At 43.0% G+C, this 26955-nt stretch overlaps 1 protein-coding gene across 2 annotated transcripts in view; it reads left to right on the top strand.

Annotated features, from left to right (window-relative positions):
* Positions 1 to 26955, top strand: part of SQOR (sulfide quinone oxidoreductase) — a 48575-nt gene that overhangs the window by 18186 nt on the left and 3434 nt on the right. For both annotated transcript variants that reach the window (XM_042988939.1, XM_007081770.3), the window contains exons 2-7: positions 2759 to 2999; positions 5963 to 6133; positions 12598 to 12651; positions 15007 to 15201; positions 17194 to 17403; positions 23180 to 23363. In XM_042988939.1, the coding sequence (XP_042844873.1) occupies positions 2766 to 2999; positions 5963 to 6133; positions 12598 to 12651; positions 15007 to 15201; positions 17194 to 17403; positions 23180 to 23363 (1048 nt within the window). In that variant the 5' untranslated portion in view covers positions 2759 to 2765. The remainder of the gene's footprint in view (positions 1 to 2758; positions 3000 to 5962; positions 6134 to 12597; positions 12652 to 15006; positions 15202 to 17193; positions 17404 to 23179; positions 23364 to 26955) is intronic.

Genomic DNA, 26955 nt, shown 5'->3' with positions numbered 1-26955 from the left:
TCAACCCTTTCCAGGAGGTTTTAAGATGTAGTGTGAAGACCATGAAAAAAGGGCTTCTCTTTCTGGGAAGTGAGGGATTTTGCTCTGATTCTGTCATTTTGTGGATAATATGAAAAGGCAGAATGTGACAACTGTCTGTTCACCGTAAAACATCTTCTTTCCCTACCAAACAGCAACATCCAACTTGGTGGTTTCCTCCACTCCTCAGTCATTTAAAAAAAAAAATCAAATTGAGTGATTTTTAAAATTTAAAAATCTAGAGTTCATTAAAGAACACTTGAGAAAAACACCCAGAAAGAAGAGGAAAAAGCCAATTATAGTTATATCAAAACATTAATATTGAGGTGTCAGTACCATAAAAAAATAGTTTGCCTTCTCTGGGAAGTATGGAAAATATATGTCTGGATTTTTTCCCTTTAACATCATCGCATAGGCAGTGTTTTGTTGCTGTTGATAAAGATCACAGAGACAGTAGAGTACAGTGGTGGTTTAAAACAGAGGCTGTGGCACCAAAGTGCCTGGGTTCAAATCATGGCCACCACTTACGGGCTATATCATCTTGAGGAAGTCACTTACCAGCTCCCTGGCTCGATTTTATCATCTGTAAAATGGAGATGATAATGGCATCCAGGTCACAAATTAAATGCTTGTGTAAAGGACTTAGTAAATGTTACTTATCAAAATAAAGATTTTATTATAACATTAACATATGTATGTAGTAGACACTTTATAAAACACAGAAAAGCGGAAGAAATCAAAATCACCCATTATCTTACATAACCATACTTAACCTTTCTCCCTGATGTTTTGACGTTCAGACTGCTATTCCCTGCCCCTCCCTACCACATTAAATTGAGTCAGTCATAAATTCACGTTAGTTAAAACTGGGCCCCGAGCCTTCCCTGGCCAATGTGGAGTCTGTAGTTTTTTCTGTAACCAGGATGTAATCAGAGCCAGTCCACAAACCACTTAACTGAGGGTTCACCATATTAGGAATAAATATGTGAGAAATACTTGTGTAAAGGTTTTTTTTCTTTAGCATTATTAGTTATTTCCTTAGTCTGGAATCCCAGAAATGGAAATGCAGGGGCAATGGCTGAGAAATGTTACTTTCTAGAAGGGTCACACTGATTTTAAACTTCTAGCTACAGTTTATGAGCCTGCCCCACTTACTGTGGGCACCCAAATCCGCCCACCTCCCTCGCTTGGAAGTTGTGTGTTTGTGGGGGCGGGGAGGGGGTGGTGGGGTGGGTACCCAAACCCTGGAATAGTTAATTCTAATTAAAATCAGCACTTGGCTCCTCCTTCCCACTAGGTTGATTCTGCCTCCTCCAGAGCCTTTCTTGCTTCCTTTTGTGTCCTTTCCCCCTCTTGGCTTTGTTTAATCCCCTCCTGTAGCCTTCTTCTTCTTTTGTTGGGGGAAAATCATATCATTAAATCATTCCCAGTAAGAAGTTAGTGACATCAGCAGCTGGAAGTGTTATCCCCCAGCTGTGTTTGCATTTTAATAAAGGGTTGTTGAACCCAGAGGACTAAACTTGATGGTGAAATTTGGGCCACGGAATACCCAGAGAAGGTGATATTTTTGAGTCTGGGCCCTTCACCTATTGGTAAGTAGGTGGCATCCAAGGTGTAGGGCCCCTTCTGTGGATGGGGTGAAGCCAGGGCCAGTTTCTGAGAAGCTTTCACTTTCTCACTGCCACTGCACTAACGGCTCAGCAAAGAGACACCTTTGCCTAAAGGTAAAGTGTGTCTCTGGGGGGAACTGGGAAGGAGAGATTGTTTACTGAATTGGATATAATAAAAGACCAGTCAGCAGCATGTGCAGATTCTTTACATAAAATATAACTTTATGGTACCAGGCAGGGCTCCTTTTATGGCCTTTTAATCATCGAGTTGCAATTACCAAGGGTGTGGAGGGCTTTTGCTTATGTGCAGCCAGTGATTTGATTACACTGCATGTCCGTGAGCAGGCGGAGCCACGAGGCCTCTGAGTGGGGCCAACAGCCCCATTTACCTTGCTCTGAACTCCAGGTTGCAGAAGGTGGGTTTCTTCTGGACTGTTTCTGTTCCATCAAGATCTGGGGTGCCCTTTATGGCAGGGAATTGTACAGGTGTCTCTTCGTGGACTCCTACATCTTTGATGGGCTCAAAGGTCAAAGAAACAGCTGTAGAGTGTGCCTGAGAGGAGAATGGGTGACACCCTAGGTTTATGGATGGACAAGGATAAGCGTTGGCTAATTATTTTTATGATTATTATTATTTTAAGTTTATTTATTTATCTTGAGAGAGAGAAAATGAGCAGGGGAGGGGCAGAGAAAGAGAGGGAAAGAGAGAATCCCAAGCAGGCTCCATGCTGTCAGTACAGAACCCAATGTGGGGCTCCATCTCATGAAATGTGAGATCATGACCTGAGCCAAAACCATGAATCAGACACTTAACTGACTGAGCCACCCAGGCGCCCTAGTGTAGGCAAATTATTAGAACTTAAAAGGTAAGTTCTAGTTCAAACAAAAGTCCTAGGGGTCCTGAAAGAAGGAGGGAGAGTAATAGAAAGCTTAGCCAATTATTAACTATCAATGGAGTGTTCCCAGGAGACTTCTGACCACAGCCGGATGGGAATATAAGGGTCTTGAGAATAGATGGTGGGAACCAACTAGAGCTGGTCAGATGCCAGCGCCCCCTTCCTCCCTGAAAGAAAATGTTTTAGTCCCATAGGGTCCCTACCTTACGCACGGCCTTGTCTGCTCCTTTCCAGCCTGAAGATGACCCCATTGGCCACTGCGGTGTCTGGCCCCCGGGCCCGGCTCTTTGCCTGCTTCCTCAGGCTGGGTACTCAGCAGGCTGGCCCACTTCGGCTGCACACAGGGGCCAGCCTTGCAGCCAAGAACTACTATGAAGTGCTGGTACTGGGTGGGGGCAGTGGCGGGATCACCATGGCTGCCCGCATGAAGAGGAAAGTGGGTGCAGAGAACGTGGCCGTTGTCGAGCCCAGTGAGGTAAGTGTCCCTGTTCTGAGTACATGAGTGTGTGTGCACATGCACCTGTGTGTTCAGGGGTAGGCCGTGGATGGCTGTCAGGCACTGTGTCGTCACGTTCCCAGATTAGTGCTTCTCCTTCTGGGCACAAAAAGCAGGCTGTCTAAAAGGACTGGGAGAAGGTGGAGAGAGGGAGGGAGGGAGAAAGAGAGAGAGAGAGAGAGAGAGAGAGAGAGAGAGAGAGAGGACAGATCTCTGGGCTGTTATGGTCTTCTTTGTATTAGTTTCTGAGCATTGCCATAACAAATTATCACAAACTTTGTGGCTTAAAACAACAGATTTATTTGTTCACAGTTCTGGAGGCTAAGGTGTTAGTAGGGTGATGCTCCCTCTGAAGGCTGTGGAGGGGAGAGGGAGTCAGTCCCAGGCCTCTCTCCTAGCTTCTGGTGGTTGTGGACCATCCTTGGCATGCTTTGGCTTGTAGCTGCTTCATTCCAGTCTCTTCCTTCATCTTCGCGTGGCCTTCTCTCTGTGTGTCTTCGTCTGACCTTATTATAAGGACACCAGTCTTTGGATTTAGGGCCTACTCTAATCCAGTCTGACCTCATCTTAACTTGATTACATCTGCAAAGTCCCTATTTCCAAATAAGATCACATTCACAAGCACTGGAGGGAGGACTTGAACATATCTTTTTGAGAGAGACAGTTCAACCCACAAAAGCTTCCCAATTCCAACCCAGCATCCAGAGGAAAATCAGTGACCATTGTACTTTCCTTTCTCCGTTCTAGTCTGGAGAACGGGTGATGAGTTGAGCAGCAGGGAGGCCTCTGGGAAAGGTGTTAGTGGGTTTGGGAAATTTAAATGCGAAGGTTTACAAATAGATAACAAAGCAGAAAAAGGTAGAGATACCAGAAAGGAAGTTGGGAAGTGTTTGTATGGCACTATTTCATGCACAACATTTTAAGGTGGTCCTCAAAGCTTCAGCAAAGCTTCAGAAAAATGATTCCAGAGTTTTGGGGGTTTGACTAAGGTTTCCTAAGGTACTAGGTATGTACCCATTGGGGCCTGTGCCCTTGGGAGGGAAGCAGAATGGATCCAGTGCCTGTTTGGTGGGGAGGGTAGGTCAAGAAAAGCACACACCTTTTCAAGAAGTCTCCCCAGTTCCTCATGCACTGCCTAGGGCTTTGTTGTAATCTCTGTTGTAATCACTGTATGCTGTGATCTGAGAGTAGAGTAGAGGGGGTGTGCCCTACCATTTTCCTTTCTAAAGTGATTGATTCAGGATCCATGTTAAAAAAAATTTTTTTTAAATGTTTATTTTGAGAGAGAGAGAGAGAGAGAGAGAGAAAGAGCAAGCTGGGGAGGGACAGAGAGAGAGGGAGACAGAAGATCCAAAGCAGACTCTGTGCTGTCAGTGTAGAGAGGGACGTGGGGCTCCCACAAATTGTGGGATTGTGACCTGAGCTGAAGTTGGCCACTTAACCGACTGAGCCTCTCAGGCGCCCCTGGATCCGTGTTTTAAATCACAGTGATCTGAGAGCTCTGTCAGGGGCCTGTGGTGTATTATAGCTAAGCCATGGGCAGGTCTCCCATTGGGGTTACTCTTTGTATGAGGGCACTTCTGAAGCAATGGGCACAATTTAGGAGGCCAGAATCCTGGCCTCCTGGTCCTTCCCGTGAGGAAGTTTGGGACAGGAGTCTTTCAAAGGTGCTGCCAGGGGCTCAGGGGTTTGGTACTTTCCTTCCCGTGTCCCGTGTTGTGATTGGTGGAGCTGAGGCTTGTGTGTAGTCTGAAAAAGAGTCTGGGCTTCTATTTTTATTCCTTTTTCTGTTCAAGATGGAGTTGAAATCAGTAAGTTCTCACCATTGGAGGCGTCTGCCCCCCTCATCTTTGATCACATCCATTACTGGCTGTAGGGAGATTGCAAAGCCATTTTTCATATCCTCTTTACTGCTCTGTGGCTGGCAACTCTGTCCAGCCAGATTAAGGCGTTTTGACAGTGTTGAGAGTTCTTGGTCCCCCAGGCCACTCCATGAGTGTATTGGGGTTCTCAGAAGCCATTAGATCAATCTGCCCTTTGCCCATGAGTCTAGAATTTTCGAAACTAACTTATATCAAGAGAGGACCATCTGAAGCAGGAGAATTCCAGGACACAGTGGGAATTTGGCATTATAAGGTAGACTCTGGTGCCTACCGGCTTCAGGTATAAAGCCTCAGAGAGAAGAGGAGGGTGTACTGGGGCTGATAGGGAATGTATGTAGTCTTCCATGGGCTTGGGAAACACAGTTGGAAGTTAAAGAAGTTTTGAGGGGCATCTGGGTGACTAAGTCGGTTAAGTGTCTGACCTCAGCTCAGGTCATGATCTCGTGGTTCACGAGTTCGAGCCCCACATTTGGCTCTGTGCTGACAGCTCGGAGCCTGGAGACTGCTTCGGATTCTGTGTTTCCCTCTATCTCTGCCCCTCCCCCACTCGCACTCTGTCTCTCTCTTAAAAATAAATAAATACTAAAAATTTTTTTGTAATTAAAAAAAAAAGAAGTTTTGAGACTCCTCAAAAATGGTTATAAACTTTCCAGACTTACTGTAGTCTCCAGATGCTTCTAAGGAACCATATTTAGGATTCTAGGCTTGATTTTCCTTTATGTCTGTGTGCATAAATGTATCCATCATGTATATGTATGTATGCATGTATATATAACATGTACGTGTTAAGCACCAAGTCAACTTTGAGCAATAAATAATACAATGGTCATGAAACATAGTTGATGGCTTTTTTTTTTTTTAATGTTCTTGGCAGAATTCTTATGTTGGGTGACTGCCCTTCAGAGCTTAGCATAATGGGAGACACCAATGGAGGGAGGAGGCTAAACTTCTAAGACTTCTACTTGTGATGATCCAAGGGTTGGAAGGGAGTAACTGAGAGTCTAGCTCATGTGCCTTTAATTTTAACCCTTTTGAATCGCCAAATACTTTGCTTCTCAGAGACATTTCTACCAGCCAATCTGGACGCTGGTGGGTGCAGGTGCCAAACAGTTATCCTCGTCAGGCCGTCCCACCGCGAGTGTGATACCATCTGGAGTAGAATGGATCAAAGCCAGAGTGGTTGAGCTGAACCCAGACAAGAACTGCATCCACACAGACAATGGCAAGGAGGTAACCACTGGGGTCCTTTGGCTTTTGTTAATCAGGGCTTGTGTTAATGCACGACAGTTACCAAGCTAGACAGCTCCGTGGAGAGAGAGAAACATATATGAATGTGTGTTCATGGATGTATGTGTGTTGATACAGCATGAGGTGGGAAAGCATGTGGTGACTGGAGGATGGGGTAGACAAAAGGACTGAGTGATGCTGAATAAATGAACAACTAAGACATGTGTTTGTTGAACACCCACTGTTGCTCTGTTGCCTGATATAGTATCTTGCATCTGAATGTTTATTCAACAAATACTACTGCTACGTGTTAAAATAGCAGGCACCTCCCTTCTTTTACCTTTGAAACTGCCAGCTTCTTTACCTGATGGCTGACCTCCCAGAGGAAGGGGATGTGGGAAAATATCCATCCCAGTTACACCAGGGGTTGCTATGCCAGAGTGATGAGGGACTGTGTGGTCTGGATTGTACCAGGGCTAAGAAGATTTTCTGTGGCTAGAGCTTGAGGCTCTCAAGTGTTCAGGACCATTTAGAGTCTCCTCCCATCACCCAGAGATCAAAGCCCCTGTGTTTGACTGAGGGGATGAGGGCGGATGGTGAGATGATGGGCTCAGGAGGCATCTGCAGTGTCATGTCCTCTTGTCTGTTGCCACGCTCACGGCTGTGGCAGGCGGTGCACTCTGGCATTTTCACAGAGCTGTAGAATCTGGAAGTGGGTGGGGATCTGAAGGGTTTCAAGTCCAATCCCTTCCTCTAAGCAGGGGCTCATTGGTGACAGGCATTTGTAACCCTTCCTTGGGTCATGGATCTTTCTGAACACCTGAAAATAAGCCCTGTCTAGAAAATTCACATACATACCAAATTTTGCATTTAATTTCACTGAGTTCAGATTCTTTGTAGCTTTTTTCTAAACCCAGATCAGGAGTACCTGCCTTATAGCGTTATTGATCTTGGCTCTCTAGCCAGCCAGCCAGCCTGCTTGTCTGTCTGCCTGCCTGCCTGCCTTCCTCTTCCCACAAATAATTATTAAGTATATTTTCTACTTTGAGAGAGAGACTGCGAGCATGATTGTGTGTAAGCAAGAGGGGGAGGGGCAGAGAGAGAGAGAGAGAGGGAGAGAGAGAATCCCTAGCAGGCTCTGTGCTCAGCAGAGTCTGACTCGGGGCTCAATGATGACCTGAGCTGATATCAAGAGTTGAAAGCTTAACTGACTGAGCCACCCAGGTGCCTCTTTCCCTTCCCTCTCCTTCTCTCCCCTCCCCTTCTTCTTTCATAAGCTCTATGCCCAATGTGGGGTCAAACTCATGACTCTGAGATCAAGAGTTGCATGCTCTACTGACTGAGCCAGCCGGGTACCCCTATTAAGCATCTTCTATAAGCTAGATACAGATTTAGGCATGAGTGAACAAAAAGAAACAAAAATCCTTACTGTCCTTGATTTTATATTCAAGTGGGGAAGGGCATCCGATAACTAATAGACATAGTAAGTAAATTATATAGTGTGTTAGAAGGTGATGAGTATTAATGAAAATAAATAGAGCAGAGTAACTGAGATTGGGGCATGTGGGGGAGGGATTGAATTTAAAATGGGCTGGTATTTACATGTCCCAGGGTCAAGGAGCTCTCTGATAACAAGTGATCCGTCTCCATTTTTTAGACAGACAGACAGACAGACAGACAGACATGTTATATGAAATTTTTGCCTTTACTGAGTCAGAATCCATTTCTGTAACTACTTTCATACTCTTTGTTAGACCCCAGGGTGTTATTGGCCTCAATAATTTCTTGTTCCTTGTTTTATCCTGTAGCCTGGCCAAGAATATCTTTTCTTTTCTGTGGGAGAATCCTTCAACTATTTGAAGATGGCTCTTATCATCAGTGTAAATCTATTCTTCAGGTAGATTTGTGCCCTGTCTCCACTTTCCTCAATTCTTTCTCCTGTTTTGTGGTCTCTGATCCTCTCACTGTTCTCTCTACCCTGCTTTGGACATCATCTGGCTTGTTAGTGCCCCCATGAAAAAGGTTGCCTGGAAGAATAGACAACTTTACAGAATAGCCCAGAATAGAGTGAGATCATTCTCTCCCACAACTGGATATAGCCTAAGTTAGCATTTGCCTTTTTAGCAGGCAGTTACCACAATGCTGATTCATGCTGGGCTTGAGGTCAGTTCAAACTTCTGGGTGTTTTTCTCATATGAACCAATGTCAAGTCAGGCTATATATATATATATATATATATATATATATATATATACACATACATACATACATAAATGTGCATATATTTACACACATATATGTACATGTATGTATATATATGTAGAAAGCCATATATGGATATGGAAATGTGTAATGGATTAGAATATATATGTTCTATATATTACATATATGATATATATCATATTCTATACATTCTATATTCTATTCTATACATATATTCTATATATATATATATATTATGTATAGAATGTATATATATATATATACATACGTAAAAATTATTTATCTCTCCCTGTTGATGAACTTATTTTCTGTCTCTTTTGTCTGTCTCTAAGAGAACAGACAGAATTAAACAGAAGATTATTCATAGTTCACAAGTTTGAGCTTTGGGGCTCATTTCCTCTGTCAGTTCACTGCTTGTGGGGCCAGGGCACCTGTCCCTGACAGCATATATCACCTCTTTGGTACAGCAGTGCCTACCTCCTTGATTAGACCCCTTCATATTACACGTATGGCTCAGAGTCCTCTGTGGTTGGGTTTGTGCATATCTTAAGAATCATAAACTTGTCCCATGTCTTAAGAATGAAAGGCACTGGTAGGTGTTCTCACTTCTGAGCCTTAGACATGTAAGGCTCAGACTCTTAGGAAAGTTGCAGGGTTTTGTTTTAGGGCTGGGGAAGAAATTGCCGTGAGCTGGCAGGACTTTATTCCAAGATTTTATTAAGTATGTTAGCCAGATATCAGAGATCTGCATAAAACATCTCATGGGGGAGATGTTGTCTTGTTGGTTTTAGTTCCTCTTCCCAATTTGCCTGGATCTTTTGGATTTGTGACTCTGTCATCCGATTAACATTTTTCCCCTAGCCATTATCTATGATAGATTCATTTAAGTTCAGGGTTTTAATTTGGTAAAACCAAATCTCTGTCTCTAGAGAGCTTTTTCTAGCTCGCATCAATGAATCAACATTCTTAAGCAAATATTTTTTGCTAAAAATTTACCAAAATTATTCCATTCTTAGTTTACACTTCACTATTTTTTCAAGACTGAGTTGAAGGGATTGCTGAAATCCAGCCTCGTTGTGTCTCTGACTCTTCCCTGATGCAAGGGTCTCTGTCTGGAATGTGTCCCTCAGGCTCTGTGTGGGCTGGCCCTTGTCCTTCTCCAGACTTAACCTGATTCTGGTTCTATTCTCTGTCTCATTTCTGCTCCAGTAGATTTTCCTTTCATTTCACATGCCTTGGCCTCCTTCTTCCCCAGGACATTTTCACATGCTGAGTTTATCTCTTTCCCTAGCTAACTCCTACTTAGCTTTACCTTAGCTGTACCCCTTCAGGAAAGCCTTCCCTAACCTACTGGACTGGGTCAGGTATCCCCTGGAGACGCTATCACAGCATTCTGTGATTTAGTAATTATTTGTGTGATTATCTGGTAATACCTATCTCACCCACTAGGCTGAGTTCTTGGAGGGGTAGGAAATGTATCTTTCTTGTTCGGTGTTATCTGTCCAGGACCTACCACAAGATCTGTCACATAGAAGGTGCTCCATAAATATTTGTGAACAAATTGTGTCTCAGTTTCTTTATCTGTATAAAATGGGACTAGTAATACCACCTCTACCTCATTGGGTTATTTTGAGGATTAAACGGATTAAAACATGTGAAGGATTAAAACAATTTGTTTTAATGTTTAATGTTTGTTTATTGTGTGTGTGTGTGTGTGTGTGTGTGTGTGTGTGTGAGAGAGAGAGAGAGAGAGAGAGAGAGAGAGAGAGAGAGAGAGAGAGATAAAGCATGAGTGAGGCAGGGACAGAGAGAGAGAATCCGAATCCAAAACAGAATCCAAAACAGGCTCCAGACTCTGAGCTGTCAGCACAGAGCACCACATGGGACTCAAACTCATGAACCAGGAGATCATGTCCTGAGCTGAAGTCAGATGCTTAACTGACTGAGCCACTCAAGCACCCCAAAACATGTGAAGGATTTAGAGCCGTGCCCTGCACAGAGTGCATGCTCAAGAAATGTTACTGTTATTATGTTTTAAAGAATACCTGAAAAAAAGGAACAGGAAATTCTTATTAAGTACCTACTATGTGCCAGCATAGTTCTTGACTGCTGACTGACTGAAAGCAGTTTACAATCTGTGAACCTATGTTGGAGCTCTTTTCCCAAATCACTAAGAGACATTTGCTTAGCAAATGAGCCTAGAATTTTGCAATGGAGGACATCCTATCTACTAAGTTATTAGTATCAGAGTTTACTGCCCCCATTCCCCTGTATAAAATTAGAATATTTGCCTGTATTTAGCCTTCTGGCAATGTCTACACTGTTCTCTGTCATTGCTCAAAAGTCTTGTCTACAAATTTTTGAAATTCCTTAGAATTTAGATCATCTGGCCTCAAAACTTGAATTCATTCAGAAGGCTTGAGGCTTTCTTTTTGTTCTTTTCTCTTTTAGGGTTTATTCTCCCTTAATGATTTTTTTTCATAATCTTAAACTTGACAGTTACTAGTCCTTAAAAATAATCAATATTATGCTCTTATTAGACAGTCAGGGCAGATATGAACCAAAGGTTTTTCTTGTTGATAGTGTTCATGTTTTGCCTGTAGATCATCACCTCCCGCTCCGACCCCATGTCCCATCTGACCTCACATACCCTGAAGACTCAACATAGTTCAGTCAGGTAGTTAATGGGCCTGGTACACTTTCCTACAGAACAAGGAGTTTCAGGGCACAGCTGTCATGAATAGACAAATCATATGGAGGAAGATGTGTATATTATCCACTTTGAAAAATTATATATTTCATAAACAACTGAAACCATCCATCCATCCACCCATCAAACATTACTGAGCTCCTCACTTTAATTTAGTGGCTGTGCTAGATTCTAGGAATATAAAGAATAAGACCTAACCTTTATCTTCTGGGAGTCGTCAATGTAGTGGAAGGAGACATTACTCCTATATAATAGCACCAGTGCTATAATGCATCATGTACACCACACTAAGAGAGCTCCCAGAAGGAGCCAGTGGGGAGGAATCATTGGAAGGCCTCACTGTAGAGGTGACCTTGGAGCTGAGCCTCCTGGATCCCAGGGCAAGACCTCTGCAGAAGCTTGCTGCCCATGGATCCCCAGCCTGAGCCAAGCACTCTCTGGTCTTGGAGTTCTCTCTCTTCAATTGTGACCTGCTCCGCTCGCTGCTCTGCTTCTCCATTTAGTACAAGATTGTGATAATTAATTACAATCCATTTCTCCTTTCTGGGCTCCTGACTTTTATTACAATCATTCTCCACCTCTAGTTTTCAGGGCAAGTCCTCTTTCTTTCTTTCTTTCTTTCTTTCTTTCTTTCTTTCTTTCTTTCTTTCTTTTTCTTTTATGTTTATTTATTTATTTTGAGAGACAGAGACAGAGAGACAGAGAGAAAAGGAGAGAGAGAATTCCAAGCAAGTTCTGTGTTGTCAGCACAGAGCTGGAGGTAGGGCTCGATCTCACGAACCAAAAGATCATGACCTGAGCCAAAATCAAGAGTTGGATACTTAACCGACTGAGCCACCCAGCTGCCCCTGCAAGTTCTGTTTCTTTATATCCTTTTTGCTTACACTCTTCTGGCCTCAACTTGTCTTCCTTCTGATCTTAAACCCACATTTCCATCATGATAAATATGGATACTTTGCCCTTGGCATGAGTGATCACAATACCCATGTTTAAAGAGGGAGCTTTTAGGTTATAAATAGATCATTAAGTAAGATCAGGTACATTATATCACATTTTTTTCCATGGCCCTCAAAAGAGCAGTTTCTCACAATGTTGGTCCAATCCACATGACAGGTCAGATTTGCTTGGGATTCACACATCACTCCATAGATTTTAAAGAAAGTTGATTGTCTTTTAAGATGAGGAAGTGATTCTCCCACCCCTCAGCATGAGAAAGTGTTAACACAGGCACCATACAAATAATTGTGACTTCTTTGTATCACTGTCCACTATGTAAAAATACAGGAGTCTCAAGCCCTTGGGGGGGGTGGTTATACAATACAGTACCTGCGAAACAGTGAGGTGTGAGGTGACAGAGAATGGCAGACATGATGGCAAACTGGAGTGTGCCTCCCTCCCTGTGCCCTGCCCATCAACCACAGCCTCAAGGCATACACATTAAAAAATGGAAACATGATGGTGGCCACACAGGGGTGGGGCTGAGGGCTGCCGCTCCTGGGATCCTGGTCTAAAATGTTACTGTTTTGTGTTGCAGATCTCCTACAAATATCTTATTATTGCTCTTGGAATCCAGCTGGACTATGAGAAGGTACTATTTTAAGATTTATTTATTTACTTTTGAGAGAGAGAGAGAGAGAGGGAACACAGGGGAGGGGCAGAGGGACAGGGAGAAAGGGAGAGAGAATCCCAAGCAAGCTCTGCCCTGACAGTGTGGAGCCCACCACAGGTCTTGAACTCAAGAACTGTGAGATGATGACCTGAGCTGAAATCAAGAGTCCGACGCTTAATGGACTGAGCTACCCAGGCACCTGAGAAGGTACCGTTTTAAACTACTTCTGTGTTACACTGGCCTACTTATGCTAAGATCAAATGCTGTATTTAGTTGCTTTGTATTCGTTTTGACAAGAAACATTTCTAAGGGATCCTCTTAGTTTTGTTGTTGTTTTTTTTTTTTTTCTTCTCAGTGGTCTTTTTATGGTTTTTGAAAAATCATCTCTAAGATTCTGTCAGTGATAATGATATATTTTAGCTTTAAGCTTCAATCTGAGTTTAGTATGTCCATCCCTAATGGCAGTTCTTGCAAAACAGCAGGCTTTTTCACACTCACAGGAAAACTACCTTGCTGTGTAGGACTGAGTTGCCTCTTCCCCTCCCAAGCTCCATGGAGTCCCTGCAGTGTGAGGTCCTGCTCCCCGGCCAGCTCGGCCAAAGGGGGAGTGAGGTCTCCTCTCTTTCTGTGACTCTCCCTGCCCCTCTCTGCTCCCGAGTTCCCAGGGAAGCAACTTGAATTGGATGAGGAGTCATAAACGGCCCTTTGTGACCAGTCTCCCTAAAATAAACCTGGTTACCACTTTGTGGCACCTTTTTCCTTGACAACAATGTCTTCAAACTAGAGAAAAGTGATGAGGGAGATAAAAGATCAGCTGTTTGTTTGTCTCTTGGATAGTGCGTTTTGCTTTGGGAACCAGGAAGTATGGAGGTCGTGTGAGAAGAACCCTAGGCAGTGGTCAGGAGCCTCGGCATCTGGTTCTGTAAGATTCTAGGTGGGTCTCTCAACCTTGCTCTCCTCAGTTTCCTCGTCTGTGTCTAGGAGCCAGTACTGTTTTCCTACCTGCCTCAGAGGCATGCAGCGAATATCCACTGTTAGCATGGGGTGAAACTTCAGAAACATTAAAATACAAGGTGATTCTATAATAATAATGATAATCATAATGATGATGATTGTTGAGACTGCTGATATTATAACTACTTAAACTGCAGCAGGAGATATGATCGGAGAAATGGTTGCTTTTTACACCGAGGAGGAGACCATAGCCCTCTGTTTCCTTGAGAGCTGAGGGATGCGTGTCGAGTGGTGGCCCTATGGCCTGGAGAGCAGCCTGGCAGGGTTCTGAAGGACCAGTGCATCTTGATGACTGTTGTTTGACAGTTCTCTGCTCTTGCTGGAAGAACTGGTGCCTGAGTCTCAACTCAATCTATTCCATCTTCATTGTCCTCTATCAACCTCCTAACATTTAGGACAAGCACCCAGGTAATCTTCCTGGCAGGAATACACTAACAGTTATGGAGCACTTACTGCATGGGTGTTATTTTCCCAAGCGCTTTCCATGCATGGTTTCACATGCTTCTGCCAACAACCCTCCGAAGCAGTTACTTTTATCCCCATTTTATAGGTGAGGAACATAAACTTCTTGGTGTACATTAGAACCACCCAGAGATCCTGTTAAAACAGATTTCTGGGCTTGCCCCTGAGTTTCTGAGTCAGTAGGTCTGGGTGGGGCCTGATAATTTGCATTTCTAGGAAGTTCCCGGGTACCATACTTTGAAACCCCACTGGCTCAGGGATATTAGGTAATTTACCCAGGGTCATAACACTTGTAAGTAGAAAAGCTGGGACTCAAGCCAGATCTGTGGGGTTCCCAAGTCCATGTTTTTAATTACCTGCCCTTACTGCCTTTGCCAAGAGTCTGATATGGTACAACCTTCGATAATGGGTAGTTGACGTTTGCGATTATTGACAGTATGGGTCTTGGTTCTGTCTGTCATTCTTCTTTTTCCCAGGATGGCAGCTCGTTCTCCAAAAGGGAAGTATGGCTGGCTTCTTATCCTCCCTGTGATGGTGGGAAGAGGTCTGTCCAAATCATGGTCTCAAGGCCAGGGAGGCGAAGGGGTTCCCTGGGGCTGGGCCCATTCTGCGGGTTGACAGTTGGCTTCAGGCCCCACAGCCCTGGTCTTAGCAGATCCCTCACCCACCTACCTGCCTGCTCTAATGTGTGTGTGAATACTGGGGGATAATAATTGGACTGAAATACTTGAGAGGTTATAGAAATGGCAGAGAACAAAGGCTCTAAACAAGAGTTTTTGCACTTTGGTCAAAAAATTTACACTCCTGTGAATTTGCACTTTTGTTAAAAAACTAGTTTCTTGCTGTGCTTTCTTGCAGATTAAAGGCTTACCTGAAGGTTTTGAGCATCCCAAAATTGGGTCCAATTATTCGGTGAAGACAGTAGAGAAGACATGGAAAGCTTTGCAGGACTTCAAGGAGGGCAATGCCATCTTCACCTTCCCGAATACCCCTGTAAAGTGTGCTGGGGCCCCCCAGAAGATCATGTATTTGTCAGAAGCCTATTTCAGGAAGGTATGCTTCCTGTCCAGGGACAGAGACAAGGAGGGCAGACGGTGCTAATAAAGAGATGCCAGAATTCCATTTTGTCCTTGTCACAATACCTTTTTGATTTCTCAATTTTTATTACATATGTACAAAATTATATAATTGGTGGCTTATAAACTAGAAAAAAAGGAAGTCCGTATAATCCAATTACTCTGATATAGCTGCTGTTATCAATTTGACACATCCTTCTATTTTTTTTCCTGTACATTTTTTAACATGGTTACAATCATACCATGCAAATTTAGATGTACTCATTGTTATTAAATAGTCTTTGTAACATACTTTCTAATGTGTATATAGAAATCTACTGGGGAGCCGTGTTAGACATTGTTTAAATATTTCCATAAAGTTGGACAATTTGTTGTACATTGTTTGTTCTTACACATACAGTATCCTCAATTGCTCCCGCTTAAGTTCAAGGTTATGTATATTTTCAGGTTCTTAATAAACATCATTGAGAATACAGTAGGCAAATGCCAATTCTGAAGACAAAAAAAAAATGTTGACCTAGAACTTCAAACCTTAGTGGAAAGAGGTATTTGGGTGGAGACACTTCCAGCATTCCTCAAAGATACATGTCAGAGCCAGTGTCCACAGCTTGAGTATACCTGGCATGAAGCTCCGGGAAGCTGCTCTCACCCTCCGGCCCTTGTGTGACATGTCACATGTGGTTTACCACAGCGTGGTCTGACTTGAGGCAGTGTCAGGATTCAAAGCAGTCTGTGGTTCTGTAAAGGGACAGGTGAGAGAAGGGGAGAGAAGGGAAGGGGCAGGTGGGACCAAAGAACCTTTGGATGTGTGCTTGGAACCACACTGGGAAGCCTTCATCTGAGTTATGCAAACCTGCGCCAACTCCCCCGGGGAATTAAGCAACAGTCGGACTCATCATTTCTCTTTCTTTTTTTAAATTTTTTTATTTTTTATTTTTTTTTAAATATGAAATTTATTGTTTCCATACAACACCCAGTGCTCATCCCAACAGGTGCCCTCCTCAATACCCCTCACCCACCCTCCCCTCCCTCCCACACCCCGTAAACCTTCAGTTTGTTCTCAGTTTTTAAGAGTCTCTTATGTTTTGGCTCCCTCCCTTTCTAACCTTTTTTTTTCCTTCCCCTCCCCCATGGTCTTCTGTTAAGTTTCTAAGGATCCACATAGGAGTGAAAACATATGGTATCTGTCTTTCTCTGTACAACTTATTTCACTTAGCATCACACTCTCCAGTTCCATCCACGTTGCTACAAAAGGCCATATTTCATTCTTTCTCATCTTTTCTATTTCTAAGAAATGGCTTCTGATTTAAGAGAATTCCTGGATGGCACAGCCTTGGAGGTTTTCACCCACCTCACTTCTTTCAAATAGTATGATTCAGCTGAGCAAATCTGAAAAGGAACTGAACAAAGGAAAAGGGGAGGAGACAAGTTGTTTCTTCCTTCCTGGAATTGTCTCTGCAAAACTCTTTTCTTCTAAGTCTTGGACAGCTGAGAGGAAGTTTCTCTTTCAGGCGCCATAAGATCTTAGGCATCTGGGAGAATATTAGCCTCTGAAACATACGAAGAATTCTAGTGTGTATGAGCCAGTGGGACGGGAACTTTGTTCACTACTGTTCCTGCAGCACCTAGAACAGTGCCTGACCAGCTCTAGGACCTCATTAAGTATTTATTGAGTGAATGAACAAATGAGTATATGAATAAATAGTTCAGCCCATCTTTCCCTGGACTTGACCTTCATCTCTGGCCTGCAAATAAGCAGTGCCCTCTTAACCCCCCCAACTCAAATGTGCCCTTAGTTGCTGTGTCACTGGCAGAAAGTAAGAAGGAGGCCTCGCCTCACCAGTGCCTAGTGATAGAGAAAGCTGGTGAGCTCTCTTGTAAGGGTTTTAATTCTTGTGTAAGTTAAAAAACGAAGTGGCTGAAGTAATGCTTTGGTGTCGGCTGTTTCTGTTCTTTCCTTTTTTCCCAGACGGGGAAGCGATCCAAGGCCAATATCATCTTCAACACTTCCCTCGGAGCAATTTTTGGGGTTAAGAAGTACGCTGCTGCCCTGCAGGAGATCATCCAGGAGAGGGACCTCACTGTTAACTACAAGCAAAACCTCATCGAAGTCCGAGCCGATAGACAAGAGGCCGTTTTTGAGAATCTGGACAAACCTGGAGAGACCCAAGTGATTTCAGTGAGTGGTGAGGTCCAGCTGTCGGTGAAACACTGCCCTAGATGCCGACAACACTGTGGCTCCCTCCTCCCTGTTGCCCTCTGCATGCTGGGGGAGGCTGGTTCCAATGAGCATATTAGGGCAGTAATAGGAGAGAAGGTGGACTAGAATGGATGGGAAGAGAAAGAGGGGGGCTGCATGCATGGGAGCTGAGGAGGGTTTATCTCCTGGTTTCAAGTGAATTTATATCCTATTTTGTATCTCCACTTTTCTTCTACTGAGTCACTTGAAGCAGCCAAAAATATTTGATGACTTCAGGTCTGCCTAGAATTCAGGAAGGGCTTCCTTAAATGGAGGATTTGGTGATTTCTCTATTTATGCTGTGTGAGAAACAGCCCTGTTTGTGGGTAGTTTACAGGTGACACGGGTGTCTTTCCCCTGTGGAAGAGGATGTCTTTAAACATCTTTCACTGGTGGGGCGCCTGGGCGGCTCAGTCGGTTAAGACTTCAGCTCAGGTCACGATCTCGTGGTCTGTGAGTTCAAGCCCCGCGTCGGGCTCTGGGCTGATGGCTCAGAGCCTGGAGCCTGCTTCCGATTCTGTGTCTCCCTCTCTCTCTGCCCCCTCCCCCATTCATGCGCTGTCTCTCTCTGTCTCAAAAATAAATAAACTTAAAAAGAAAAAAAAGCATCTTTCACTGGTGCACAAAAGGAAGCACTTCAAAATCCTTGAAAGGTGTTTTGGAGCCATACCCTAACTTGGGAAGATTGAGCCTCTGTACATGGGCTTGGATCCTGTGTGTTTCTTCTTCTTCTGCTGTATAGCAGGAATAGTACTTTTGTAGAGGCTTATGAGGATTAAGAACAAGATGTAAAGGCATCTGGAGAAGCATACATGGGAGAATCGTTTGTTTATATCACTCTGGCAAGAGCCGTTAGCAACGAGAAAACAGCGCCTAGTGACATTTTATTCATTCAGCAATTTTAGAGGAATGAAGGGTTCCATAAAAAAGGAATTTTGAAGTGAACCAACAACTAATCTTCTAAACATCAAAACTTCATGTTTTAGGCTTTTTAGTGCAGGCTTTTTCTAAAATGTATTGCACACATCTTTCCTTTCTTAAATGGTAAGTATTGACTATCATTTGAATCATTACTGATGATTCAAAGTCATAATTTAAACTTTTATTTGCAAATAATCTTAAACTTAGAGAAGCTGCAAAAAATGCAAACAGTACGAAGGAAACTGGATACTGTGTAGCCTTTACCTAGATTCATTTATTTTTGTTTTACCCAATTGGCTTTATCATTTGATCTCTCTCTCTCTCCACATATAATGTAATGTAGTATGATGTGACATGATATAATATTCCCAAAGCATCTAAAGGTAAGTTATATATATCATACATCATGGCCATTTACCTGAATTCTTTGCCGTAAATCTGTTGAGAGATCCCTCTTCTCTTGCATAGCCATAGCACAGTTACCAGTTCGGTAATTTAGCATGGATACAATATTTTAATTTACCATTTGTATTTGTTTTGTTGATTGACCCAATAGCACTTATAGCATGCTCCAGGGCAAAACCCAGTCAACAAGCAGGTATTGCATTTATTTGTGATGTCTCTTGAACATCCTTTGATCTGGGACATTTCCATAGCCTTTTCTGGTGGATATTTTGGAATAATACAGCCCCCCTCTCCGCTTTTATTTTTTAATAGCATGTTCCTCAGTTGGGGTTTGTTTATATTTTCTTGTGATCAGTTTTAGGCTCTGCATTTTAAGTTTATTTATTTATTTTTGCTTTAAGAGAGCAAGTGGGAGGGGGCAGAGAGAGAGAGGGGGACAGAGGATCCGAAGCGGGTTCTGTGCTGATAGCAGAGAGCCTGATGTGGGGCTCGAACTCACGAATTGCAAGATCATGACCTGAGCTGAAACCAAGAGTCGGATGCTTAATTGACTGAGCTACCAGGTGCCCCTCAGGCTCTACATTTTTAGACTGAAATGCTGTTTAAGCAATGTCGTGTCTTTCTAGTGTATCACATTTGAAAGCACATGATGGTCACCTGCCCCTCATTAATGATATTTATTTTGATCACCAGTCAAAAGATGGCCCAATTTCTCCACTGTATACTGTTATTCTTTTCCTCCTTTGCTACTAATAAGTCTTGGGGGGTGGGGAGACACTTTAAGACCAAGCAAATACCCTACTCCCTCCTCATTAGGTTTCCCACTGGATTTATCATCCACTGATGATTTTTGCCTAGTCCAGTCTTTATTATGGTGGTTGCAAAATGATGATTTTTCCAATCAAGCGTTCTGTCCACCTTTAACAGTAAGCTGTTGGCATTCTGTCTGCAAAAGCCCTCCTTTGTCTCAGTTCATTAGTTACAGGTATAAATTCATGAATTCTTTTTTTTGCCTCCAATGGTTTGTAATTCATTACTGTCCTTAACTCATTACTGTCCTTTTGGCACTCAAACTGTCCCAGATTTGGCCAGTAGGAGTCCTTTCAAGATGGCTATGTCCTTGTGACATGTCGCCATCATATTTTGAGCACGTTCTTGCTTTCTGGTGTCACAGGGTGTCCTAGGCTCACCTAGTATGTACTTGCCCCAGCTCAGGGTCATTATTTTGAATAGCTTTTATAAAGTTATGCTCCTAGGGCCTCCTAGGGCTAGTTATCACTTTATAAAAGGGTCTCAAAGTACTTTGCTATTTTATTTTGTATGTGTCCTTTTTGTGGCTTTCCAGTTTTCTTCTTTCTTGGCTGTCAGGCAGTCGTGAGTGACGTTAGAAGGTCCCCCCCACTTCAGCTCCTTTAAGCTGCTGCTGTTAATTCTTTATTGGCTGGAAAATGAGATAGCCAAACTTGTTTGATTTTATGTAAAGTAACAGCGAGTGGGCTACAAGTGAGGGCCTACAACATACTTTTCTGAGCAAACTATATGGGCTTGAGTGCATGAACTTCAATTTGTTATTTGGTCTTTTTCACTTTGGTTCTCAGCTGTGCTGTGGATTGTTGAAGTTGCAGATAGAAACTTGGATATGTAAATGGTTATTGTTCTTCTAAAAGGTTTATAAAGAAAAGAGATATTTGTGTCTGCTTTAAATGATAGGATGTCAGGTCAGAATTTCTTTCCAGACCCAATTCCACTCTTAAAATATGAATTTCAAAAAATCTACCAAAAGGCGTTAAAGTAGCGGCTCTCAGCCCTGGCTGCACATTGGAATCACCTGGGGAGCTTTTAAACGCTCTGATGTCTGGGTCTAACCCCCAGATTTTGATTAATTAGTTTGGGGGTGTGGACTGATGATTGGGCGTTTCAAAAGTTCCTCTAATAATTCTCATGTACAATCAGGATTGAGAACTACTACTGTAAGGAATTAAAAAAAAAAAGAAAAGAAAAGAAAAAGAAAGCCTATAGCCTAACCCCCGCAGTGTTCAATGGTCAACTGTGATGTATTTCTTTTCTTTTTTTTTTTTTATTTATTTTGAAAGAGAGAGAGAGAGAGAGAGAGAGAGCGCCTGAGAGAGAGCATGAGCAGGGGAGGGGCAGAAAGAAAGGGAGAGAGCGGATCCCCAGCAGGCTCAGAGTGGAGCCTGATGCACGGCTGGAACTCATGAACTGTGAGATCATGACCTGAGCTGAGATTAAGAGTTAGATGCTTAATGACTGAGCTACCCAGGGACCCCTGTAATGTATTTCTTTATAGGTAAACAAATGGAAGGTAAAGTGACTTACCATATAATAACATTCTGTTTTTCCTTGTAAATGGACCTGTTCCTTCAAGCCAGAGCTTCTAAGACTGTTACCTACAGGTTTCATGTGTCAGAATCTCTAGGAGATTTTGTTCAAGTGCAGATTCCTATGCCTCACCCAGACCTACTGGATTGGGATCGTGGGGTGGTGGGGCCCAAGAATCTGCATTTCCCACAGGTCTCCCAAATGCTGCTTATAAACATTAAAGTTTGAAAACCACTACCCTGAGTAGATTATTTATGTTAATGAAGGAGAACCAAGTTATCTGTCACACACAGTTTGTGGAAATAGTGGATAAAGAGCAAGTTACAACTAAATGCCAATGTTATTTTTTAATAAATCTATAAAGCAGACCCTAGTATATCTTTTGTAGGATATTAGTTTGAGTAAAACTTCATGCCTTTATGATGATTGTATGGAAATATTTAACTTTTCTTCTAGCAAAGATGTGTGGAATTCATGTGTGCTTGTGAAATTTAAGCACATTAATGCCAGTAGGTAGATATGTCTCTGGTAAGACTTAGCCCTCAGCTAAAAAAAAGTGGTTCTACTTAACTATAGAAAAACAGACATAGCCTTCATAATTTGGTGGCTGATGGCTGTTGGATTCCATACATTATCCTGCAGACATGTGCTCAGTCTCCATGTTCATTAGCACAGCCAGCCTCAGGAACCCATCCCCTTAAGGAACCCAAGATGACCTTGCAGAGGAGCAGAGCCTATTGACAGCTCTCCTTTACTTTAAGGTTAATTAAGCTTATAATTGTTTGGGAGGAGGAATACATACAAGTCACCTCCTTACCTCCCTCTGCTGTCGAGAACTGACCAGCCCTGACAAGGGCTGGGCCTCCTCAGAGAAACCAGGGGCTATGGACTGCCACAAGGTGGGGATTGTCTTAAGACACTAAAGTTTTCTCCTTAGTGAAATGTTTTGGAGCTCTTAAATCAGTTTGAAATTGCTAGATGGAGTTTGCGAACAATAATAAAAAGAATAGGAAGGATAAACCACAAAAATATTACATAAGCAAATAAGTACTACATAAACAACACATTAAATGAGCCATCCAAATTGATCAGGGTGGGTTAGTGCACTGCTACCAAGGGTAACGTTGATACAGGTTTTCTGGGAAAAATACACGAACAGACAAACCATCCTGTCCCCCTAGACTGTTCAGTAAACCTATTACTGAATCAGATCACTCTCTCCTCCAAAATGCTAGCCGATATTCTCACCACCCTTTATGTCATATTTTTTTTTATTAAAAATTTTTAAAATGTTTATTATTTATTTTTTAGAGAGAGAGACAGGTAGAGCATGAGGAGGAGGGGAGGGGCAGAGAGAGAGGAAGTCACAGAATCCAAAGCAGGCTCCAGGCTCCGAGCTGTCAGCACAGAGTCTCATGTACAGCTCGAACTCACAAACCATGCAATCATGACCTGAGCCGAAGTTGGATGCTCAACTGACTGAGCCACCCAGGCGCTCCCTTTTACGTCATCTTAAGTTGGTGTTCCAATGGTTTCCTTTATGTGTTTTGAGAGTTGATCCATGTTTGAAAATGGTGCTCACTTACCAGCCCCGAACATGACCTTTGTGGGTTTCAGCGACTCTGAGCACCACTTTGCGGAATAAAACGGAAGTAACGGACTTTACAAGTAGTCAGCTGAGGGTCAGGCAGAGAGCAACCGAGAAACACCACTTCCTTTGTTTTAGTAATAATAGAAACATCAGTGGGTTCTTTCAGAATGTGAGTGAGGTTCATTCCAGTGCTTCTGATTTCCCCACGCCTCTGGCCAAAAGGATCATGTTGACTCTGTATGGGGAAACAACATCAACTGAGCGAGTGGTTAGTTTTATCACCACGCTGCATGGAAGCATGGAAAACCTCGGAGGGGGTGTGGATTAGGACAGCCACTGAGTATACAGTGTGCCATGCAGCCATAGTATGGTGTATGGGTAAGGGAGATCAGGGGACAGCTGTGGGGCTGTAGAAATACTGCAATAAACAGAAGTTTGGATGCTTTCCTTTTTTTGTAGTATGAAATGCTTCACGTGACCCCACCAATGAGCCCGCCAGATGTCCTCAAGACAAGTCCCGTGGCTGACGCTGCTGGTTGGGTGGATGTGGATAAAGAAACTCTGCAGCACAAGAAATACCCAAATGTGTTTGGGATTGGGGACTGCACTAACCTTCCCACATCAAAGACCGCTGCTGCAGTAGGTAAGAGAATGAATGGGCTATGTTCCAACTCTCTCAGAATGATGTCACCCTAAGGCACCATCATAACAAAAACCAAAGCCTGGCACAAACAGCATTCCATTCATAAGGAAACTTTTGTGGCCTCAAAATGACTTCAACCTCCCTGACACACAGGCTAGCTGTTGATGAACGTGGTGTCATATGAAGAATAAAGAGTAGCATCACCTCCTCTGCCCTTTGTAGGTCAGGGTGGTTGTTTACAGAGGAGGGGGCATTAGAGAGAGGGTACCACTCTTCCAGCTCTGCAATTCTTTTGCTTCTCATACTGCCATACTCGTATCCTTGGCCTTTTTTTGGTCTGTGACCCTAGGCGGGTTGGCTATTTTTCCTTCTGCTTGAAACACCATAAAGCTAGGGAAGCGTTTGTTTCCACAGAAAACACATGCAAGTCAATGAAAGCTTGCAGACCAGAAAATTGTTCTGTTAGGACAAATACAGTGGAGCATGCCCTGATTGGTACACGATTGAGGCCTCAGCCTGGAAAACAAAATTCTTTACCTCCATGTTCTGCACTAGCAGTGATGAGGAGAATTGCCTTTTAGATGCTGTCCTCTGTAGATAGGAATGGTCTTCTCCACATGCTATAAAACACAGACATCCCTGTTGGTGGGGATGGTAGTGTTTTTGTGGGAATTGCATACCTGTGGAACATGTTGTGTTACTGTCACTATTTCAACCTATTTCCTTTCTAGGAAACCCGCTGAATATCTTTTTCATTATTAAAAATAATTTCCTCGCAATTTTTTATTTTAAAAATCTCAAACCTATGACAAATTTGGAAGAAAGCACAATGAATTTCATAGACCCCTCAGATATTAACCAATTATTATCTTTTGTAGTATTTGCTTTATTACTCTATGTACATTTTTTGCTGAGTCATTTGAAAGCAAGTTAAAAAAAATTTTTTTTTAATGTTTATTTATTTTTGAGAGAGAGAGAGGGAGACAGAGTGTGAGCAGGGGAGGGGCAGAGAGAGAAGGAGGCACAGAATCTGAAGCAAGCTCCAGGTTCTGAGCTGTCAGCACAGAGACCGACGTGGGGCTTGAACTCATGAGCCATGTGATCATGACCTGAGCCAAAGTGGGATGCTCAACGACTGAGCCACACAGGTGCCCCCTGAAAGCAATTTTTGACAATAATACCTCACCCCCAAATACTATTGTATTTCTTAAGAAAAAGGACTTTCTCCTCCATATCCACAAGGCCATTATCATGTCCAAGGAATTGAACACTGTATTATCTGATATATAATCATCTCATATACAATCCAGTTCAGATTTCTCCAGTTCTCCTTTATTACCCCCACCCCTACTCTCCCTTAAATCCATGAGTCAGTTAAGGGCCATACACTGCACTGGATGTCATGTCTTTTTGGTTTCCTTTAATCTGGAACAGGCCCTCGGACATTTTTTTACTTTCATGACATTGGCATTTTTGGAGACCAGGTTGGTTGTCTTGTAGAACATACATAATTTAGAGTTGTCTGGTGGTTTTCTTTCTTTCTTTTTTCTTTAAAGTTTATTTTTTATGCATTTTGAGAGGGAGAGAGAGAGAGCAGGAGGGGCAGAGAAAGAAAGGGAGAGAGACAGAATTTGAAGCAGGTTCTGTGCTGTCAGCACAGAGCCCAGTGTGGGGCTTGAACTCATGAACTGTGAGATCATGACCTGAGCCGAAATCAGGAATCAGACACCTAACTGACTGAGCCACCCAGGTGCCCCTTTCAGGTGCCCCTTTCTGGTTCCCCTTTCTGTTGGTTTTCTTCTTTCTTTCTTCCTTTTTTTTTAAGTTTCTTTATTTTTGAGAGAGAGAGAGAGAGAGAGAGAGAGAGAGAGGCTGTGAACAGGGGAGGGGCAGAGAGAGAGGGAGACACAGAATCCAAAGCAGGCTCCAGGCTCTGAGCTGTCAGCACAGAGCCCCATGTGGGGCTCAAACTCAAGAGCCATGTGATAATGACCTGAGCAGAAGTCAGATGCTTAACTGACTGAGCCACCCAGGCGCCCCTGGTGGCTTTCTTAAAATTAGATTCAGGTTATCCATTTGGTAAGACCCTCTGTACATGAGGCTGTGTGCCTCCCACTGCATCACCTTGGGAGCCTCTTGTTAGCATGTCTTGTCCTTGGTGAGGCTAGATTTCATCACTGGGTGAAGGAGTGACCGTTAGTTCTCTCCACCGTAAAGGTATCTTTTCTCTTTGTGACTTATAGGTAGACTGTGAGACAATGCTTTCCATTTGCTTTTATCTTGTAAGTCTGCTGAATTTATGTGGTGAGAATACCTGTGGGAGCACCTGGGTGGCTCAGTCCATTAAGCGTCTGACCTCAGCTCAGATCATGATCTCACGGTTCGTGAGTTTGAGCCCCACATCGGGCTCTGTGCTGACAGCTCAGAGCCTGGAACCTGCTTCGGATTCTGTCTCCCTCTCCCTCTGCCCCTCCCCTACTCGTGCTCTGTCTCTCTCTCTCTCTCTCTCTCTCTCTCAAAAATAAACATTAAAAAAATTTTTTTTAAAGAAAATACCTGTGGATGCATATGAGGCCCAGATTACCCAGTCTGTGGCCTACTTCAAACAAACACATGTCATTCATCGTTCTGAATAGATAATATTAAATTTGATTAAATGGAAAGTTATAAGTGAAAAACCTTGCTCCCCGCCCTGTCTTGCATCTATCTGCTCTGCTTCTTTGTTCCCCCTGACCATGTAGAGAGCATCCCCATTGTTTTTACCTGTTATTTTCCAGCCTGTATTCTCTTGCATGGTTGCTCCAGAATTTATTTAATGAGTCTACTCTTAATTTATATTTACATTGTTTCTAATCCATTTGTATTTCAGACAGTGCTGTAGTGAATGCTTTTTTTTTTTTTTTTTTTTATGTCATTTCACATTTCAGGAAGTAAATAACAGAAGTCCCAGTGTTCCCCAAGCAGATCTACGTTTTTCACTAGATTCCCTTCCCTGGGTCCTCTCAGTATCCCTGGCAATGCTCTCACCGGTTCTACTAATCCATCCTTGGCTTTTCTTGCTACGCAGACAGGTGTCTTACCTCATTCCAGACCACTATGCTACTGTGGGTGACACCCCCTCTTGCTACATTGAATCTAGCTTCCTGTGGCTCATGCCTCTTTCTCTTTCCCAAGATTCTCCCTTAATTACCCACAGCACAGCCAAGACTAGGATGTGACATTAACAAAAGTTAAATGAAGGTTTGGGCATAGCCAAAGGGGATTATAATACACGAAAAAAGTGCACAACAATTCACATACCCTTTCATACACATACCTGGACAGTGTGACTGCTTCCTGGGTCCCAACCTCTTGGCAACTGGTACTCACCCAACATCTTCTCTCCTCTTCATTGATCTTGATGCCCTGCTGCAGGCACCTCTTTGGAACTTCTCAGTTAAGATTCTAAACTCTGTACGGCACTCAAAGGGGAACAAAGTTTTCCAAAAGGGAAATAGGATCTTTAGAGATAAGACAATGAGGACAGCCAGTTAATATTTTTAAAGCGGAATCATTTACTCCTCATTTTTTGGAAACTGCTCATTCGAGAAAA

This window comes from Panthera tigris, chromosome B3, assembly GCF_018350195.1.
Source record: "Panthera tigris isolate Pti1 chromosome B3, P.tigris_Pti1_mat1.1, whole genome shotgun sequence".
NCBI lineage: Eukaryota > Metazoa > Chordata > Mammalia > Carnivora > Felidae > Panthera > Panthera tigris.
The sequence above is the reverse complement of the archived record's forward strand: the minus strand, read 5'-3'. Positions and strand labels throughout refer to the sequence as shown.